Source organism: Halichoerus grypus, chromosome 3, assembly GCF_964656455.1.
Source record: "Halichoerus grypus chromosome 3, mHalGry1.hap1.1, whole genome shotgun sequence".
Classification (NCBI taxonomy): Eukaryota; Metazoa; Chordata; class Mammalia; order Carnivora; family Phocidae; genus Halichoerus; species Halichoerus grypus.
Genome location: NC_135714.1, coordinates 86796447 through 86819206, shown reverse-complemented (window position 1 = coordinate 86819206; position 22760 = coordinate 86796447). Strand labels below are relative to the sequence as shown.

Here is a 22760-nt window from a genome sequence, read left to right as displayed (position 1 = left end):
AAGTGGGGGTTATATAGAGAAAAAATTAAAGCTTTCAATAACAAAATGAAACCCGATTTTAAGCAAAATGTATTTGGCCTCAATTTACAGTTGGTTGTACTCCTTTTCTGAAATATGCTATCATTAATTGATACAGAAACTACATGTGCAGATATGAGCATGCTAGTGATTATATCAGTTAGGATAAGATAATTTCAATTCCATGGAAATAGCCAAGCATTTTCTTATAGAATTTTTGAATTTATGAACTAAATACTGTTATGACCTCAATATCTATTGATTGCATGTATATTGCATATCTATTTGTTGAAACTTTTGATGAAGTAGTATAAATGAGGAACATTCCATCATTTACAATGGAAAAAAACATAACCATTGCTTTTGAATCTAGTTTGTGTTTAATAGTTGTCAATCTTGCATCTTTACGCTGTAGATAAGCTGTTACCTAATAGAGATGCCCTAAAACAAAGAATTTAATCTTGGAAATAAAGTTTCAGGAAGTACCTGTTGAAATGACCAGCCTGTCAGATGACAAAAAAAAAAAAGTCAGTGCTGATTAGAGAAAGACAACTAACCATTTATGGGGAGGATTCTGGTAATAGATTAACTAAATAAAATACGTACAGTATCAGTCCCAGAATGGTACGGTAACACTGTCAGAAGGTTAAAGTTCATACCAAAGAACAACTGTACCGGCTCCAGGGAAGTCTTTGTGGAAAAAGTATTTTTAAGATTGGAAAAGGTAGGGGCGCCTGGGTGGCTCAGTTGGTTAAGCGACTGCCTTCGGCTCAGGTCATGATCCTGGAGTCCCGGGATCGAGTCCCGCATCGGGCTCCCTGCTCGGCAGGGAGTCTGCTTCTCCCTCTGACCCTCCCCCCTCTCATGTGCTCTCTCTCTCCTCTCATCCTCTCTCAAATAAATCAATAAAATCTTTGAAAAAAAAAAAAAAAAAAAAAAGATTGGAAAAGGTAGGTGACATACAGCAAGTATATTGGGATTCTATAATAATTATTATTTTTTTAATTACTCATTTGATTCAGGAGTAAAAAGAAATCTGAGTGACTGTGGCTCAGCCAACACAGCTGAATGAGCTGGGTAAACTGGGGTCACCTTGAGGGGCTCCAAAAATGAGTGTCTTTTGTGTGAGGGTGTGAGGTTCCTTCAAAATGTTCATATTAGAGTCTAGGGAGTTTGGGGTGAGGGGCAATAGAGGACAAGAAAGGCCAGAGGTACATAAAACTGAATAATAGAAGTACAAGTTATAAGCAAAAATAGTAAATATGCAATTTTAATTAAATGTCCTTACTTCTGAATCAGCAGGTTGAGTTCATTTGGCAATTGGCTTGTAGCTCTGTTGTATTGATCTAATGAAAATGATCAATGACCTTAAAATGCTTATGTTCTACACAAAAGATTACCTCCATTTTAGGGGTGCTGTAAATGGAATAGATTCTCCCAAGATTCTCCTCCCTCCTAACTGAGCTACACAATGTGTTGGGCTTTACTTCCTTTATTCAAAAGCCAATAAGTTACCATGGTAGACCATGAAAATGATTTATTAATTACTTCAGAACAAAAATTACAAGCAGTTCTCATTTTCATCAGAATATTGCCTGGTTGTAAAAAAATAGTAAACAAAAACAGAAATCTTCTTTAACAGTATTCATGTTTCACAGGAGACAAACATTCAGGAAGTCAGGAAAGATAATTTTTTGCAGATGCCACTTGTGTATTCCAGGGGTGGGGAGGTGGGGAAGTAGGGATGTTATTTAACATGCCAGAAAGATCCATTTCTTCCACTCTTCTGTTCCTTCTTCTCCTCCAAGAGTGATTGATTTTCAAATACTGCTGCTAGTCTTTTTAATGAACTCAGAAAACTCAGCACCCATTGCTAAACCGACTCACCTGCCACATTGATGAGTTAACATATTCCTCCTAAAGATGGTTTACATTATCTTCATGTAATTTGGTTTTTCTTCCCCTCATTTTCCTGCAATTATTGCTTCCTCATCTCTTCCTTATCTATATTTGACTTTTCTCTCCTCTCCCACTGCAAACTACCAATATTATTTCAATCTTCCCGCTGTCACTGGGGTGTCTCCACTTTAGTGGAGCACTCCTCCATGCTTTAGTCACTATGAATGAGGGGTAAGTAAGCCAAAAGTAGTACCAGCAGTGCTCCAGGCCAAGTAAAAAGCCTTACATTGGGTGAATATAGAAGCCTAACGGCTTATGCTGAACCTTTGTTTACCCACAGACATGACAGACTCCAACAAGATGATCATCAACTTGGCCCTCTTTGGCATGACTCAGAGTGGAAAAAGTTCTGCTGGGAACATTCTTCTGGGAAGCACAGACTTCCACAGCAGCTTTTCTCCATGTTCTGTAACCAAAGATTGTTGTCTAGGCCGCAGTTGTCACCTCTGTGGCTTCATGCGTCGAGGAGGGCAAGAGATAACCCTGCAGATCCAGGTGTTGGACACTCCAGGTTATCCACACAGCAGGTTGAAACAGGAGCATGTGAAACAGGAGGTCAAGGAGGCCCTGGCACATCACTTCGGGCAAGAGGGTCTCCATCTTGCGCTGCTGGTCCAGAGAGCAGACGTGCCTCTCTGCGGACAGGAAGCATCTTCCTCAGTCCAGATGATTCAGGTAATACAAAAAGGCAGTTACACTAATGCCATTATTTCTATTTGGAGGACATTATCCTATGACAATCTGCTCAAAAGAGTAGGTTAGAGCAAGTTTAAAACAAGTGTTGGTCAAATAGAAATGGTAAAAATTACTTGATTTTTCCTATCAAGAGTCATTTTTACAATTTCCTTTAGAGGAATTCAGTTAGTCATTTTACAACTATGTCACAGACAAACCCTCCCACCCCCAAATAAGATGCTAGGCTTCAGAGGTTAACTAACCCCTGAATGAGTTTGTAAATGTGGCCTCCAGACTATCTGCTTCAGAATCAATTGGGCTGTTGTTAAAAATGCATATTCATCTAAGCCCTACTGAAACAGAATTTCAGGAGTAGAACCTGCATACCTGCATTTGCATAAATTTTCCATATATTTTTTTTTAAAATGGCAAAGTTTAAGAACTACTAAAACTTGCAACAAATGTGTGTTCATTCACTGATTCAGTCATTGAAAACTATCAGGTACTTACACAGAGCTTAATGATTGGTGAACAATATATGAGCCCTGCCCTCAAAAAACTTAACAGTGTAGAAGAGACAAATAAATAAACAAGTATAAGACAATGCATTAAGTGCCAAAGTAGTATAATGTAGCCTGGGGGAAAGCAGGTTTCACTGTGACTTACATCATGGTGAACTATGATTTATAGGAAAGAAATCAGGAATTTCAGATGCTCTGAGTGCCTCATCATCTGTAGGGTCAGCAACTGATCCACTGTAGCCAAGAAAAGACCACAGGGACCTCAGTGTGAACATGAATAACATATGCCACCTTTGCCAAGTGGTCCATCCATGTTTGTTTGTTCATTTATTAGAAGTCACTAAGTTGGAAGCTTGTTCAGCCAGTCTAGGTAAGGACCTTGGAATGGGGAGGGGTTCTGAGTATGGCTATAACTAGGAGATGGAGGGAGCAATACTTGCATATGGTACACACATATATGAACCAGGTCCATCTATAACCAACAATTCCTGGAAACTGCTCACTGAGCTGCTCCATTCTACTCAATCTCTTGATTCTCTAGTCTGGAGCCACCTAAATTTAACTGCTGGACTTGACTAGTATTACTCAGTAGCCTCATTAAGTCACCGAGATAAGAGAACTCATCATTACTAGAAGCTCCACAGGTAAACTACAGGGAGAATAGAAAGCAGACATTTTTCATTCAAGAATTTGTATAAATGCTACTCTTCTTTTGGCCCAATTTCTGATCACATCGATATAGGATCTGTTATACTTAGAAAGATAGTATACTTAGATTCAGAGAAATATTTTTTCCCTTTAACTAGTAAAGGCATAAGATTGTTCTAAATGACAGACACACTTTTTTTTTCAGTAACTGTGCATGTTTTTAAAAATGAAAAAAAAAAAGCCATATGTGAAATCACAACAAACTAGCAGAAAAAATTAGGGTGACAAGAGTATAAAAAATATTCCTCATCATCCAACTCCTGAAAAGTCAAGGACATGCTGTGCAAAAGTAAAGAAGAGAAGATGATTGCAATTAAGAAACAATGTGGAATCTAAGAAAGCCCACAAACTTCCCCTAAACTATTAAAGCCTGCATTTCAAACAATATTTCTGGTAGAAATCAAGTGGGGGAAAACCTGTTGCCATTCCATCAGTGTAATTTTTTAAATAAGTTTTAAAGTTCATTTAAAGCTGCTATTAAATAAACATTTAGTTGAAGGTACAGATGGATATAACTCAGTAAATTCAGTAAATGTACAAATATTTCTCAAAAACTAATCTCTCTCCACATGTCTCTAAATTTTTCTCTATGCTGGTCCTATGCTTAGCTGAAAAGGGTATTTTAAAAGACATACATTTTAGGGGCGCCTGGGTGGCTCAGTCAGTTAAGTGTCTGCCTTCGGCTCAGGTTAGGATCCCAGGGTCCTGGGGTTGAGCCCTGCATCAGGCTCCCTGCTCAGCGGGGAGTCTACTTCTCCCTTTCCCTCTGCCTGCCGCTCCCCCTTCTTGTGCTCTCTCTCTCTGCCAAATAAATAAATAAAAAATCTTTTTAAAAAAATAAAAAAATACAAGACATACATTTTAAAAACAGATTTTTTTTTCCAGTTTTAGGATATAGAACTCTATTGTAATCCCCTAATTTTTTTTATATAAGTGAATTTGATTCATACATGTCTCTGATCTTTTTAAAAGGTACCTGGCATACAGCCACCTTCTCTTAGCACTGCCTTCTTAATTCAGTGTTCAGTTCATGACTTAAAGGCAGAGAGAGATGGGCTAGAATAAAACTCAGATCCAGAATTTTTTTTTCTAAATAAATATCTTTTCCCTCCCAGGAAAACTCAGCAGCCAAGATTTAGTAAGCTTCAGAGGGGCCCATGACCCCTGGGAGGCACTGCAGTCCTATTCTGGGCTTCTATCATAATTTTTGGTTGAAGATCGCCTATGCACAAGCTGGCTGTTTATGACCTTCTTCCTGAAGGTGCTTCAGTTACTGGTGGCAGCCATCTGGATGTGCTCACAGATTGGAAGCAGCTGCAGAATGTCTGAATATTCAACAGGACCAACAGCTGTTAGGAAGAGCAAGGAGTTGTTAAGGTCCTCTGGTTCCAGACACACCCTGGATTTCTTTTTCTTCCTGGCTTATGCAAAATGGGGAATGGAATATCTGCCTTCTCCCTTTTCCTTTCCTCCTTTCTGGGGGCACTCGTACCTGCCATGGAAGGAACCTACAAAGCCAATGCCAGAGAAGTGACCTCTTTTTTCCTGTACCTCCCTATGGTCTCTTTAAATATCTCTTTTAATTTGTGCTCTAATATTTTTTAGAGGGGTTATAGGCTGCCAGCTATGACAAATGAAACATTTCCTCAAATGATCCTTTTTTCTTTATTTATGTTAGGCCTTATAATTTACAGCAAAATGGTGGAGATGTCAGTGAGTCATCTTCCCAAAATTGGGAAATAAAGGGAATGATTCATCTAAATATTATCTGAATATCATTTGAATGTTATTTAAAAATCCACAAATAATGAATAAGAGAAGACAGAATAAAGTCACCTTAAGAAAAGTGCTAGCAAGCAGCCAAACTGCACTAGGAACTGAATCCAGGAATTGACTTAAGTCCAAATTCTTTCCACTATCATGGTACCATGTATTATTACTGTACATAATCAGGCTTCAAGGAGATATTTTTTATTTAGAATGAACAACTCAAATATTGATGTTATAGGTGGGTGTGTATACAAAAGGCTCAGAAAGGCCAATGCAAGGCCTGAAAATACTTAATGAAGATAATGGGCTTAGTTGTTGGATAGAATTTAGTTGAAAACTAAGCCTATAAATGTTACTATGAGTTTCTTGGCTTCAGTTCCTCACTTATAAAATGAGAATAATTTTACCTATGTTGAAGAGTTTTAAGGGTTATGTTTAATGAATGTAATGGGATTGTGCATTGTGCCTGACTTATAGTAGATTCACAGAAAGTTACTATCATTGTTAACATTTTTATTGTTATTGTCACTACGCAAATTGTGATGAGTATTCAAACGAATTACTAGATATGAGCAATCTATTATAGAGGTTAAGAGCATGGGCTCTAGAGTAAGTTATACTTGTGTTCAAGCTCCCACTTAGTTATTTATTTGCTTTATGACCTTGGGCAAGCAGCTTCTCTAAATTTCAATCTTTTCATTGGTAAATTGGGAAAAATAATAGTGTTTACTTGACTGGGTTATTTTCAGGACTAATTTCATAATAACATAACAGTAAATTAACTCAGGCACTAGCACAAGACGAGTGTACACTAAATGTCAGCTATGGCCATTATAATTTTATTGTTAGTTTTGTCTTATGCTAAAATTAGGACATATTATTTGTAACCTTCTTCAGGATTATCTTGATAGGCTTCAGAAGAAAATCAGAGTGAAATCAAATTTACACAGCCCTGATGTATAAGAACTTCCCTATTAATTTAGAAAAAAAATCTGGGAAGAAAATTCACTGGTTTAGTAAAGGTTAAAGTGAGAAGCTCCAATTTAGTGGGAAGGACATGTCTGGGCAGGTAGGGGACCTCTGTTATAGGCCCAGGCCTGCCAACAATCAGCTGTGCAGCTTTGGCCATTTAACATCACATGTCACAATATCCCCTTCTGTAAAATAAGGCAATTTGGACAGAAGATCTGTAAGGCTGAATATTCACTGAATCTGATCTAACAAGGTCTTATCATTCAGCTCTTGGAGAAGGAAATGTGGTGCTTTCAGTGGGATGAGAGTAAAGGAATAGTCTGAAATATAAAGAACGGTCCTTATTGTCCTCCTGTTCCATGATAATTTTTTTTCTCAGTTGATGTAATAGTTGGCTTTTTAAAAAATTCCCCCTAAAAAGTCCAGATGCTATGATTTCATCAACCACAAACAAATGGGGCAGGGCTGGTGAGGTCCTGGGAAAATGAACATAATTCCTGGAAAACAAAGTTTATATCCTAACGAGCTGTCCCAAAAGGACTAGATGGACTCATACCCATTAGCACTCTGAAACCAAACAATTCGTGATTGATTGTAAAATTTCTATCTAGCTTAGTACTATATTTAAATTATTAACACCAGATAACTTACATTAACTTATCTTACTCTTGGATTTTTATGTGAGGTATCAATCAACTGTGATTATTCTTTCTCTGGGTCCATAGAGAACACGTTTGGCCACTAACATGATGACTATACACCAAGTGACACTATTTTCAAATAGTCAACTATTTTCCAGCCAAAAATCAATCTAAAGATTATAAGCTAAATCAACCATTCTCTTCTATTTCTGGCAGTAATTCAAAAGTGCAATTTCCCTCACAGTTTAGGACATGAGCATCCTTTCATAAATAATTATCAACATGTAAAAACTTCCCAGTGGCTGAACACATGGACTTGTAAGTAGTGCCGAGCTTACAAATCTATTTTCCTTAGGTGGTTTAACTCATTTTTCCTGAATGTTATTACAGTTTAAAGTATAGGAAATGTCTGGTGGAGACAAAAAGGGAATGTGTTAATGTTACAACCCAGAAAACCAGGAACTAAAGACATACTGTGAAAGTTATACCATTGAATGCAATAAGTACTAACCTAGCAAAAGAAGAATTCTATATTATAATATATAACTCAGGAAGGGATCGCTTGGACCAAACAGTTTATTTAGCATGAATTTTTATTATGGTGATGTTTTAAAAATATTTAATGACAAATGTGGTTCATGCATCAACCAAAACCCATGGGGTAGACCTGGGGGTAGCCCTCAAGAGGTTAAGGGTAGTGTCTATTTATTAACTTGTAACACACATTTCAATATTATGACAATCAAAATAAACACATTAATAATGTACTGGGTGAATATCAGAACTAGCTCTAAATTTGAGAAACTTTCAGAGACAAGAATGTTCAAGGATCAATAACTATATAGAAGTAAAGTCCCAATACTACACAATCCCCAATAAGGCTCAATCACTCCCTTTACTTGGTATGTCTTCACTGCCCCATAACTCTCTTGTTGATTCCTATGCTCAAGGAATCATCACATGCTAGAAACTTCTCCTGACTCCTCCCTTTACCTCACTTTCCACCCCCACCCCAAACCGGGCCAAATGTCTGCCTCTATAGCACCAATATATTTTCTATCACAACACCTGCAATTACAACAAATGGGAAGTATTTTCTTTCCTGTCTGTCCCTCTTCCTCAGTTCTAAGTTAGTACAAAAGAATCTCCACTAGACATAAGCAGAAAAGTGTATGTCATGGTCCACTGTGTCCCTGGAACAAAGTAACCCTCAATAAATATTTGCAGAAGGAATAAATCACCTGGAATTCTTTTTAAAATTCAAATTCCCAGGTTCCATCCCTAAAGATTCTGACACATTTGTAGCAAGCATCTCAAGTGGTTCTGATGCACATAACCCAGGAATCTTTTTATTCCCAGAAAATAGATTTAGCACTTCATTAATTTTTCAACTATTTGTATTAATTTGCTAGGCTGCCAGAACAAGGTTCATTACCTGGGTGGCTTGTAAGCAACACAAATTTATTACCCCTCACTTCCAGAGGCTAGGAATCTGAAATGAACATTAGCAGGATTAGTTCCTTCTGTGGGCTGTAAGTGAAGACTCTATCCAAGGGTTCTGTCCTTGGCTTATGGATGACTGTCTTTATCTTTACATGGCATTTTCCCCTGTATTCATATCTTTGTCCATAATTCTCTGTTTTATAAGGACACCAATCGTATTGCATTAGTGGCTTTAACTTGACTAATTACATTGGCAACAACCCTATTGCCAAATAAAGTCACATTCTGAGGTACTAGAAGTTAGGATTTCAACATATGAGTTTGGAGGGGGTACACAATTCAAACCATAACACCACTTTATTTTGTGACTCTCTGATCTTCTCTCACAAGAAATATGTTACAACATGCTGAGCATGACAAATTTTGCTATGTCACTATTACCTAAAATGTGATGTTGACATTACACATATACTTAGATTTACAAAGAGCTATCGTCTTTAAAAGTTGGGTTAATTTAAATTTTGCTAATTTGTGTTTTGACGGCACATAAGAATATACCAATTAAAGTACCTTTTTAAAAATTCTTTTGTAAAGTTTAGAATCTGTTAAAAATAATTATTCATTTAATGTACTGATCTTGAAACTTCAGTTCAGATTTTCTTCAGGCAGGGCACTTTTAGGAGAATCAGAAATATACAATTATTCTATGGTGTAGACAAATTTTAAACAGATATGAGGAAAAATTTTGGACTTATTCATAGAGAGAGTCTTTCTGAATGCAAAAGAGAAAGTGCAGACTACATGCAAATCCATGAGAATGAACTATAGAACAAAAGAGAAATTTTATAGGAAGGTAAATTTTGTGTCCCAAAGATTAAACTTCAAAACCGAAGACTCAAAACAAATAAATAAAACCCTAAACCTTCTGTATGAGATGATGGTGAGGGTCCAAATTACAGATTAATCCAACGAATTTCTACTGAGAGTTTACAACGTGCTAGAGGCTTCAATTGATATAGAAAGACAGACTCTGCCTTCCAAAAGCTCATGGTCAAGGTACAGAGATAAATGTGTAAATACATAGCTCTGATAAATGACAAACTATATTAGGAATTATAATTGGTAACCATGGTCTCGAGATGTTCAAGTTTAAATATATTGTCCCACAGTTGCCATATTTCCATATTATTTACATGTCTTGATTCTTCCTTCCTTCATCTCTCTCCCTCTTTCTTCCTTTCATTTTCAGTTTTTCAGTCTTATAAACACCAATCCCACATTTGTTATATACTTTGAAAATAGCTTCCCAAACTGTCTTTCAATTTTTTAAGATTTTTTTAAACCAGAGTTTGTACTGATACTATCTCCCACAAAGCATTATGCTGAATTTCAAAAGGATAAAGCCTGTAAGGTGCCCAGCATAATACCTAGCACTAAATATTAGTTGTTCTTTCTTCTTTCTTTCTTCTGATTACTAGAGGTCCTGGATATTTCTTGTTATATTTATTCCTAAGTATTTTATATTTTTCTGAGGACTCAGAAATAAGTAATACTTTAAACCTTCTATCTGAGATGATGGTGAGGGTCTAAATTCCAAGTTGCTATTATAAACTGGTAGCACCTTTGAAAATATAATGGTAACGAGAATATTTGGAATGAAGGGAATGTCATTTTACTTTCACAATGTCATGATTTCATATAACTTTTGAAATATTAAAAATGTTAAATGGTTATTTCTAGACACCTTTCATATTGTGTGAACAATTTGCCACATCCCATCACTTCCATTTTATATCAGCTTATTTTCACTAATCAAAAAAGACATCATTCCATAACCAACTTCCACATATTACTAACCAAAGGAATACCAGTCTTTGATGTTTTTCAACCACATTAGAGGAAGTCATCTGATAAACTGGGCTTGATTCTAGGCACGTGAAGAGGATGCAAATCACAGTGATATTTTGTAGTTGTTCCAAATCACTAAATGTAGTTTGATCTTAGCTTTTCCATTACATGTCATCTGATTAATCAATAGATTGTAACCAGATTATGTAATTATAAATCCTCAGAGGATACTTTTAGTTATGATAATAACAAACATTCCTATAAAAAAAGATATGACAATGCCCTTGGCCAAAGTCCTTTGACTTAAAGGAATTGTGGTTCTAACAGCTTCAGGTTGGCAGGTAAATATAAATTATTGCTGAATGTTGTAAATGAAATTGTATCATATGCAGCATTAATAATATGCAGTTCTGAATTTGTGTATACATAAATTATAAGAGCAAAATAAAATGTTAGAGATAAAGCCCCCTCCCTTTTTTTTTTTTTTTACAAAATCCACCCATCTTTCTCCATTTACTTACATTATTTGACCCCATCTTCACTTCCCATTACATATATCAGCTTTTAGTAACATAATGACATCCAGATCTGTTGACTGTCTATGTTGGACCATAATAACTCCTTTGCTTGTGTTTGAGGAATATAGGCCAAGGCAAATAGCCATTTAACTTCTTTCTTTCAGGAACTTCTGGGACATGCTTGGAAGAATTACACTGCCATTCTTTTCACCCATGCAGAGAAAATAGAAGAGGCTGGGTTCAGTGAAGATAAATATTTGCATGAGGCCTCCGATACACTGCTAACCCTGCTAAATTCTATTCAGCACAGATATATTTTCCAGTATAAAAAAGGAAACTCACTTAATGAACAAAGAATAAAAATCTTAGAAAGAATCATGGAATTTATAAAAGAAAATTGTTACCAAGCTCTTACCTTTAAATAAAATTTAAAGTAACATAATGACATTGGATTTTAGAGTCAGAAACCTTGTTTCAAAATGCCTCTGTTAGGGGCACCTGGGTGGCTCAGTCATTAAGCGTCTGCGTTCGGCTCAGGTCGTGATCCCAGGGTCCTGGGATGGAGCCCCGCATTGGGCTCCCTGCTCGGCGTGAGGCTGCTTCTCCCTCTCCTACTCCCCCTGCTTGTGTTCCCTCTCTCACTGTCTCTCTCTCGGTCAAATAAATAAAAATAAAAATCTTTAAAAAAAAAAGTGCCTCCGTTCTGCATGGAGCACTGGGTGTTATGCACAAACAATGAATCATGGAACACTATATCTAAAACTAATGATGTAATGTATGGGGATTAACATAACAATAAAAAAATTTTAAAAAAAAGTGCCTCTGTTAGAATGGATGAGGACTCTCAGAACTCCCATAGGCAGCTGGTGAGAGTGTACATTGGTATAACCACTTTTGGACAACTGTTTGGCAGTTAAGAAAAATATAAAGTAATCAAGACTCCTAATGCAAATCCTGTGACACAGCGATTGCCCTCCTAAGTATACATTCAGCAGAAATGTGTACATTTGTGCACTAAAATATATGTGTGTACAAGAATGCTCATAGCAGTACTACTCATAATAGCTAATTAGCTATTGGAAATTATCCAAATGTCCATTAACAGTAAAATGGATAAGCAAATTGAGGTATATTCACACAACGGAGTATTACACAGTAATGAGAATGAGCAAACTACAACTGCATGTAACAATATCAATGAACTGCCCAAACAGAAAGTTGAAAGAAGCCAGACATAAAATAGTATATGTTGTATGATCCCATTTGTATAAAGTTCAAAAACAGTCAAAACTGATGTAATATAAACTACTCTGATGTTAGAAGTGTTAGAAATCAGGAGTGGTCACTCTTGGGGAGAGGATAACGAGCATGCACTGGGCAGCTTCTGAGATTCTGGTAATGTTTCATTTTTTGACCTGGAGGCTGGTTTCAGAGTTTTCACTTTGTGAAAATTCAACAACGAACACTTCTGATTCATAAACTGTTTAGTGTATCTGTTATATTTAAATAAAAGTTAAAATGAAAAATTATTACCTATATTTTAAAAACTAGCTCCACTACTTACTTGATGCTAGACAAGGAAATTATTTAATCCTGTGAAATCCTCATTTGGAATATCTACTTGATAGTTACTGTAATGATTAAACAACTTGGCTCACGGTTAGATGCTCAATAAATGTTAACTTTCTTTTCCACCTTCTTATGACCTGTGGTTCCTATTTAGGGTTGGAAATGTAGGTAAAAATTCAGAGCCTAGCCCTGCAGCAGAAACAAGGGTAACAACTGTAATAACCCAAAATGAATAAAGCCTTGACTGAAGAAGAGGCTTCTCTACCTTATAAGGTTAGTCACTTTGGCTTAGGAGAGAGCTCCAGGATGGTCTCAAAGGCAGCAGTGAGGATTGAAGGAAAATAATTCTAGTCAATCATAACTGCCAAGACCACCACCAAATCAAAATTGGATCACCCTTATGTTCAACATTTGTACATGAGCTTTATAATTTATAAAATTCTTTCACTAAGATAGTTCCTAATTGACAAACAGCTTGGTTTCATATTTTTTAAGTGTGCAATACACTGTATTTCCTATTAGAAATAAGATTATAGCTGGTGATTATTCTCCCAGGAAAGGCCTCAAAAGCCTACTTAGTGCTTAATTTTACCTGAACTCTAGCACAAACGGTATTAGAAAGCCTAGAACCAAAATTTAGAAAATGCTTCTATGTGAAAGTGTAATTCAAATTCCAACTTGAAATAATGTCTCTATTTCTCTTCAGGGGCCCTTCTATCATGGGTCCAGGACTGTAAAGTGAGAGCTTCAACAAAGGAGCTGATTTAAGAACTAAATGGGCATTGACACTTCCCTAGGGGTTGGCCACTTGGTGACAGAAAAAAATACATATATATATATTTTTAGATTTATTTATTTATTTATTTATTTGAGAGAGTGAGCACAAGCTGGGGAAGAAAAGCAGAGGCAGAGAAAGAAGCAGGCTCCCCCCTGAGCAGGGAGCCTGATGTGGGGCTCGATCCCAGGACCCTGAGATCATGACCTGAGCCAAAGGCAGACGCTTAACCAACTGAGCCACCCAAGCGCCCCCAGAAAAAGAGATTTGAGGCTGAGAAGCTGAAACTGAAGTGAGTGGTGAAGAGAGGTGAAAATTCACATTTTAAGTCCTTCATCTTCTTCATTCATGTGATGTCAGCTAACTAGAATATAAACAGTAGTTTCAGGAAAGATAGGTTGTACAGAACATTAAGGGTTCAAGATCTTTGAGGTTGGCGTGGTGTTAAAAATTAATAGAGGGAAGGTGCCTCCAGTTTCACACAACAAGACTTCTGTGATGTTCTTCCTTCAATTATTTTAGATTTGCATATATATGTATATATACATAACTCCCTAAATGTGATCATATAACATATTTTACTTTCTTTTAGTAGTCTTGTATTTTGCTTTTTTGGTTCGTCATTACCTCTCTCCTCTTCCATCTCTCCTTCTCCTCATGCACATCAGCCAATTAGATGGAGCTTATGTCAACAAAGAGCATGATATGCACCATTCCTATCTTCTGCATGTCCAAGTAATCACACACAGAGTACACATATACATATAAGCATATGGAGGACTTTTGTCTTTTTATTTTTATTTATTTATTTAACTTATTTTTGAGGTGGGGGGGGAAGGGCAGAGAGAGAGAGAGAATCTTAAGCAGGTTCCACGCTCAGCGCGGAGCCTAATGCAGGGCTCAGTCCTATGACCTTGAGATCATGACCTGAGCTGAAATCAAGAGCTGGATGCTTAATCAACTAAGCCACCCAGGTGCCCTGACTTTTGTTTTTTTAAAAAAAAACATTTTCATATTATACTCTCTACAGCATCTTTTTTTTCACTTAATACCACCTCATTAAAATTCCTTCAACTCTAAAATGTAACTTAAATTCACCCCTTTTAACACTTCAGTGTATTTGTAACAATCTGTGCAACTACTTCTCTATTGATGTGCATTCCAGTTTTCTGCCACCCAAAGTCATGCTTCAACAACTATTCCTGTATATGTATTTTTATATAATATTGACTTTTTTCCTGTAAGTTATATTCCCAAGAGTGGAGTTTCTGGGTTGAAGTGTACATACAATTTAAGTTCAATATATCTTACCCAATTTCTTTTCATATTGTAAGAGATTTTTTCACCAACAATGTTTGAGTACTCTTTCCCTATATTCTTGTCATCAATCAGTGTTACCATCTAAAATACCTACTAACACCCATTTGATAAATGTAAAATCATGTTACCTTAATTTGCATTTCCCAGACTACTATTGGGAGTATCTCTATAAGCATGTTGCTCATTTAGATTTACTCTTCTATGAATTGCCTCTTTACATTCTTTGTCCTTTTTATCAATTTTCTATTGGATTACTTCTTACATGATTCTTTGCTTGACCAACACTTTTGTCAGGCTTAAACTTCTCCTAGCCCCACCTGTGCACTTCCTTGTAAAATCTGGTCTCAGCAAGAACTCTGGTAGGTCAGTTTAACCAGAACCCTCTCACTCTCAATATCTGATCAGGTTCCTAATTCTCCACCAACCCAAGTGACCCTGATCCCCACCCTGCTCCTTGGCTGTAAATTCTCACTTGCCTATGCTACACTGGGAGTTGAGCCCAATCTCTGCAGTAGTCCTTATACCTATCTTGATGGTCCTGAATAAAGTCTGCCTTACCATCTTTAACAAGTGTCATTGAATATTTTTTTAACACTCCCTGCTTGGCAAAATAGAAGAGTTCTATGTATACTATAGATATTAGTCTTCCATCTGTCTTTTATGTTTTTTTTTTAATTCTATTATTTATCCCTTAACTTTATGAGAACTTCTGCCAAACAAAATTTGTGAATTTTCTTATACTCATATATTTCTATGTACATGATACAAGATACGCTTTTAGTTTCATCTCCTTCCAGATGTGTAACCAATTATATTTTCTCTATTTATCAAATAATTCATCCTTTTCCTACTGAAGAAAGAGAAACAGAGACAGAGGTAGGTAGACATATAGAGAGAGCTATCTCCTGTATCTATTTCTGGATCTGTTCTGGATTCTTCTTTCTTTCCATTATCTATTTTATATTACTGTCAATACCAGAATGATTTAATCAAAATGTCTTTATGTTATTCCTTGACATCTAGAACAAGTTTCTCTTGTTTTGGTTATTTCAAAACACTTTTCTGGATACTCTCAGGCATTCATTTATGTATTTTTTCAGATTTTTTTTTTCTAATTAAAAAAATTTTTTGTTTATGAAAAATGGTATTTTATGATATTAAATTCTCCCATGCAAGCATATAGGATGTTTCTTCGTTTTCCTTTATTTTATATTACTGTATTTCCTGCATTTTTCTTTTCCTTTACCAAATCAGCTTTGCTGATCCTTGGTAACTTGAAAGTTCTATTCTAACTGATATGCATTAAGGATTATTTCCTTGTTCCTGATTCAGAATCAAGCACTATTGTGTGATAACAAGGTAACAACTATTTCTCTAGCCAAGAACTTTCCTTCCACACAGCATCATGCCCTCACCTACTAAAATAGACCTTTAGAACACTTTCATTTCCTCCGTATCCTTATATCCTTCCCAGGTCCTCCTTAGGGAAGAGGGCTTTGGAACGCTTTTCTTTTCCCATTACCAGATTTTGCTGAGACATTTAACTCAAGACTTCCCTGACAGATTGCCCCCTCTGTTCAAAAGTCCTTTCTTATCAATTACATTGACCATTCCCGGTAGTTTATCCTTATCTCTTTTAACTTAATATAGAAATATTAGGTCCATTCCTTACCACTGTTTTCATCTTCCCTCATCTTTCTAGTTAGTGTGTTATATATACTCCTAATATACTCTTAATTCTAGCACAGTATCCAAGAGGCATTAAATTCTAGACATGTTCTTCCATGTACCATTATGCCGCAGTAATCCTAACACCTCATAATAATCAGCATAGCGGATGTAGAGAACCAACTTTTTAGCTGGTAGTGGGGTAGCTGAATCACAAGAATGCAAGACACAGAAGTGAACATCTTGTTGCTGTGCTGTACTCTACCGGAAGTTGGGTTATTTGGCTTTTTGGGGATGACTGTACACGTGTATCTACTGAATAAACTCACCGTAACTGGAGATAATTACAACTTGCAACAAAAGAACCATGTAACCAAAACTAGCTCTAGGTAAAAGAAACGATGTCCAGAAAGTTCATCTTTGGTATCCCACCACCTATTCCATTAGTCTATAATTTGCAATCTTTCCTTATGTCCCTTCAGAGGCCCAATCTGTACACTATTTGCACCTGGAAGACAGAAGCCTCTACTGAACTTTGTATTTGAAAGTGTTTTGAACATTTTGGAGGACTGGAAAATAGTATATTTGATATTTTTGTGCATCTGGGGTTAGACTCTCATTAGCACATACCATCTTGGGGCATTGGTGATTCAGCCCTAATACTCACTGGCTCTGACCTTTACTAGGTTTATTCTCCTAAATATATTACCTCAATTAGCAATTTCAGACTTTCTTTAAAATCCATCCTGTGCCATGTTTTCCATAAAGAATTTGCTTACTCTGTTCTACTGTTTTTCAGGCATATTCTAATTCTTTACAAAAAGGCTGATGTTTTTAAGTGGCACTGCTATTTCCCAAATTCTCAAACTTTAAAAAAATTAGTGTCTTCACAAGCACCTGAAGTTTTTTTCAAAGCATGTGCTGTTTTAAGAGAAAATGTTATTCTTTTATATGAAAACTAAGGTTACAGAAAAAAGTTATTTCTACCAACATCATTCTCTTTTGCTAAACCTATTGAAAGTGACTTTCAGTTTGCATTTTTCTTAATCTTTTTCAAAGAGAAATCAAATTGTGGTGTTGATTTTGGATTAACTCCCGCACTATTCTTTCCAAATTCCCCAGGTGTAAAAAGCTGAATGGGTTTTAAATTAACAAGTATCAGCCAAATATGCAATCTTAGAGCTGAAAAGTTAAGTGGATGCATATATCTTGAGAGCATTTCTCTACTGGGATGTATAATATTCTAATGAGGCAATTTACAAAAACAAAAGTAAAACTTGGGGTGCCTGGGTGGCTCAGTCGTTAAGCGTCTGCCTTCGGCTCAGGTCATGATCCCAGCGTCCTGGGATCGAGTCCCACATTGGGCTCCCTGCTCAGCGGGAAGCCTGCTTCTCCCTTGCCCATTCCCCCTGCTTGTGTTCCTGCTCTCGCTATCTCTGTCTCTGTCAAATAAATAAATAAAATCTTTAAAAAAAAAAAAAGTAAAACTTTGTTAGAGCAGCCTTCCGAAGAAGGCTTATCACAAAAATGTCACTGTAGAAATGAGCAGACGTTAATAATTACTATTTGAACAATATTAGGTATTATGTAGCAATGGGAAAGGCAAGAAGAGTAGCTAGCCCCTTCATTAAAAAAGGATTTCTTCAATTATTGAGCCCCAGGCTTGTTTCTGCTGCTGTTGCTAAGGACAATAGCCTGCCAGATAGGAAATATGTTGATGAAGACGTAAAATAACACACACATATTTTACTCAGAAATCCAGAGAACTGGGAATAGTGTATTAGGAGGGGGGGTGGGAGTAAGGAAGGGGAAGGAAAAAAATAAACAAGGGAATACATAAGGATGAAAAAATATAATATACAATAATTAATTCACACTCTGAAATTCCAGATGGCTCACTTTCAAACCAGCAATTATTTCATTGTTCTGGGTCCTTTTTCCAAATTTTTTTTGGAGTTATACCCCTATGAATTACCTCTGCCAAAACTTGGCCAAAGGAAAAACCGTAACTATAAAAAGTACAGTAAGCAAGAATGTGTAAGTCACTCTTTTCTATTCCAACAAGTCGGTATCTGAAGATCTGGTTTTGTATAGAGGCATATTAGCCATCAGCAGTTATCCTTCTTTTATTACTGCACATTTTGGGGTTATCATCCAAGTAGTACTGCAAATGAGGCCTCACTATAGAATTGCTCCTGGATTAAATAAATACATATTGACTATCTATCTATCTATCTGGAATTTAGTGACCTCTCTCACAGGTTGGCTTTTGGGATGGACTGTCAGATCAGTGCCCTCAACAGTGCATTACTTAAAAAGGCAACCGCTGCCAGCTGCAGCAGCCTGGTTTTACCAAGAGGTTCTTCCTAAGAACTTCTGCAACAAAAAGAAAAAAGTTGATAAATTATCTTTGTAACTAACCACTCCAAAGGAGTATTTAACGATCTCGCCTCTACCTTTAGAATCTCTTAAAATACTCCACTAATGGAGTCATCCTAATCTCCTTACATGAACTACTAGAGTCTAGGGACTTTATCACTATCTTTCCCTAAAGTTTAAACAAAGCAGTTGCTTCTCACCCAAATAAAAGAAACCATATGACATTTAACTGACATGGAAGAAAGTATATTGTAATGGAGAAGAGCACAGGATTACTAAGAGTTGGAAGAAGATCTAGGTTTCATCTAGTTATACCTTAGCAGAGGTACTTTTTTAACTTTTCTGTTGGTTCTTTGGGGTAAAATGAAATGGCTGGTCTAATCCTATGGAGTTAAGAAATAGGTAAGATGTGTAAAAGTACTTTTTAGCTATAAAGCACTACATATCTTAATAATAATCCTATAATAAAATCCACGAGAGCAGAGAGGTATTATTAATACATCCCCCTAACTTTTGTTGAAGGGCATGGTTTATTCCCTAATTGAAATTTTGGAGAGTAGAGCTTTCTCCACAGGACAGCAATTTGTAGTATTATTGTTAGTTGAGTTACATTAATTTTCCTCCCTAGTTTTTATTTGGTATCTTGGTGATAAAGTTTTAGTCTTCACACTGTTGCAAAAGTGCTTAGAACCAGAACTTGTGTCACAATTTATGTAGCTAAAGTACACAGTTAATACTGAGTACTTCTGTTCTTTTTATATTTTTAAAGGCATAACATATAAATTTCCCTGGAAAGTTGAGGTATACTCATGTCCCTTTAATGCTCCTGTTAAACTCAAGAGTGAAGTGCTTCCCAGTCGGTTGGGCGTCTGCCTCCGGCTCGGGTCGTGGTCCCGGGGTCCTGGGATCGAGCCCCACTGTTGGGCTCCCTGCTCAGTGGGGAGCCTGCTTCTCCCTCTGCCTCTGCTTCCTTTTCTCTCTGTCTCTCATGGATAAATAAGTATTAAAAAAAAAAAGAGTGAAGTGCTTCCCTACTGACCAAGAACTTAAAAATAGAATTGCTTCTATTTATATTAAACTAAAAACACAACAGTGAGAAATATTGTCTTCCTGGTCTAAGAAAATTATAAAACTAAGGGTGCCTGGGTGGCTCAGTTAAGCATCTGCCTTCAGCTCAGGTTGTGATTCCAGGGTTCTGGGATTGAGCCCCACATCAGGCTCCCTGCTCAGCAGGAAGTCTGCTTCTCCCTCTGCCTCTCCCCCTGTTCTCTCTCTCAATGCTCTCCCCCCCCCCCTCAAATAAATAAATAAAATCTTAAAAAAAAAAAAAGAAAATTGCAAAACTTTTTAAAACTATCATTAATACTAAACCAGTCAAAGGGCATCAATGAACAGGGATGGGCAGTATCTAAATATCTAAACAATAGACTTCAGTGGGAGCACGTGGATAAGAGAAAATTTCAGTAATGCAGTAGGGAAGATCTCCAGCGAGGGAAGAGATACTACATCTGGTATGAGGGACAATCAGGTCTACTGAGAAACAGGGCCACAGCCTCCTGGGGCTTCATATACACTATGTAATGTTCTGAACAAGAATTCAACTTCTCAGGAAATCTCAAGAACACTAGTTTCTGGAAAAGGAGCATCCCTACCATGAACGGGTATTACAATAATATATATTATATCCTAGAAATTGTTTTAAGTACTCTGTGGGTACTAACTCCCACAACCTTCATAACTCTGAGATAAGTACTTTATTATACCCACCTTAAATGAGGGGAGTAAAGTATATAAAGGCTAAGCAGTTGCCCCAGCTCACACACACATTTAAGTTGTAGAGCCAGGAATCAAAACTAGGTAATTTGGCTTCAAAACCAATACTAAGCTCTATGGATATATTAGCATCTCTGAGAGTCATCTACAAATGCAGGTTTTTGATCCTGCAAAGCCAAGGCAAAGACTCTGAAACCTGGTTAAAGTCACTAATGTTGCTCTACAGGGCGCTATCCACACCCTCTATCTTGCTGACATGCTATTAAACTTCCAGGAGTTACTTTGAATATTTTGTAAATAGTCTAAATAGGAATTTACATATTTTTAAAAAGCAACAACAAAGTATCTGTTTGGTGGGCACTTAATGTTCTTGTATCCATACAGTACTTAATGTTCTTGGTAAAAGCAAGGCAGGGGAAAACATTTTCAATTTTATATTAAAATCAACAGGTCCTGAAAATGACTCATCTCAGAAGAATAGTACACATGGAATTTCTAAATATAAGAAAAGTTAGTACTCCCAACATTCACTGTAAGATAGTATGCCAACCTTGCATAAGAAAGCATCTTGGGGTAGGGTCAACTTCTTTTTTTTCCTGGTTTAGTTCACAAAACATAAATAAAAGTCAAGAGGTACCAACTGTTTAGGCTGTGACCTAACACCATCTCCTACTGTTGAAATCTTTAAAGGGCTGAATACCAGTCAAAGCCAAAAGGTTTATGTCCAGTTCACGAACAATGCCATTTTTGTTGTTAATTCCATAAGAGCTCTCTCATCCCAGCAATACAAATCAATTATTTTTCTATAAAAACAATGACTAATAATGGGGCTGCATTGATAACTTGATTGAGTAATGCTTTATGTAACTTTAAAAATTGGGAATTGGGCGCCTGGGTGGTTTAGTCAGTTAAGTGTCTGCCTTTGGCTTGGGTCATGATACCAGGGTCCTAGGATGAGTCCCGCATTGGGCTCCCTGCTCAGAGGTGAGTCTGCTTCTCCCTCTATCCTCCTCCCCTGCTCGTAATCGCTCTCTCTCAAAAAAAAAAAATCTTAAAAAAAGTAAATAAAAATTGGGAATAAATATTTCAACTAAGTAGTTGAAACATTCTTTAATTTAAAGAAATTTAATATAATTGGGAAAAATTGGAAAATACAGAATCACAAGACTTTGTCATAGTCTTATTTCCAAAAGAATAATATATCCTGAGTACAAAATAACTTCTGACATTCATTTGTGTTTAGTTGTCAACAGTTGTTATTGATGCTCTGTTATTTAGTTTTTCAGAAAGAAGATAAAACTGGCCTACCAGAACTCCATGGACTTCAATAAACGAAATTTAATTATACCTTTTAGAATCTGGCATGTATGGTTGTTTTAAATTTTTTTGTTTTGCTTCTCCATCAGAGGCTATAAACAGCTAGAATATTGTGTAATTTTTATTTTAAACAGTATCTACACTCCTACCTCCACAGATGCATTTCTTTTCGGTAGCCCAAATCATCAGTCATCATCTCAAGGCTGGTGAACTTGAAAGCTCCTAATTCCTAAGTTAATTTTCATTGTTCCTACAATATCTGTTAAGATGAGTGAAAAATAGGCATTTGACACCTTAATATATATGTACATTGACTTTGATAACAATTTCTTTTAATATATTAATAGTAATGATAGTACATGAAAAAGCAAAATATATCGATCTTAAATGCTCTTCTAAAAGTAAAAACCTACAAATAATCTTTAATTAGGTAGCCAAAGAATCTTTATAATCACCTAGAATAAAAAAAGTAGACTGCTGCTTTTATCAATTTATTGGAAACTGCATTGGCAACACTTTGCAATGTATTTATTCTTTATATTTATCAAAATTTATTACTATTTTGCCAAATGGGAAGAAAAAGTTCAGTACACAGTGGAAAATTTCATTCTTTTAAAAAAGTCACCTTAAATATACAGGTCTGATTACTTTGGTAAGCAACAGCAATAATGTTAAAATGCCACGTCTCCTAGCTTTTATGACAGTTGGTCATTTTCAGTATTATTACAATATGACCAGTTAATAAGCTTGACAAAAATTCTAACTTGTCATTTCTGAGGAGGAGAAGACATCTATAATACAGATTCACAATATACTAAAAATCCAAGGGCTTAAAATTTCATGTACCATGTGCCTCCAAATAGGAAACTAAATGGTCATTTAGTTT

At 36.3% G+C, this 22760-nt stretch overlaps 1 protein-coding gene across 1 annotated transcript; it reads left to right on the top strand.

Moving 5' to 3' along the window:
- The first annotated feature begins 2259 nt into the window (after positions 1–2259).
- On the top strand, positions 2260–11498 carry GIMD1 (GIMAP family P-loop NTPase domain containing 1). The gene is made up of 2 exons (XM_036094775.2): positions 2260–2652; positions 11238–11498. Exons 1-2 carry the CDS (start codon positions 2260–2262, stop codon positions 11496–11498), a joined length of 654 nt encoding a protein of 217 aa, XP_035950668.1.
- Positions 11499–22760: the final 11262 nt, after the last annotated feature.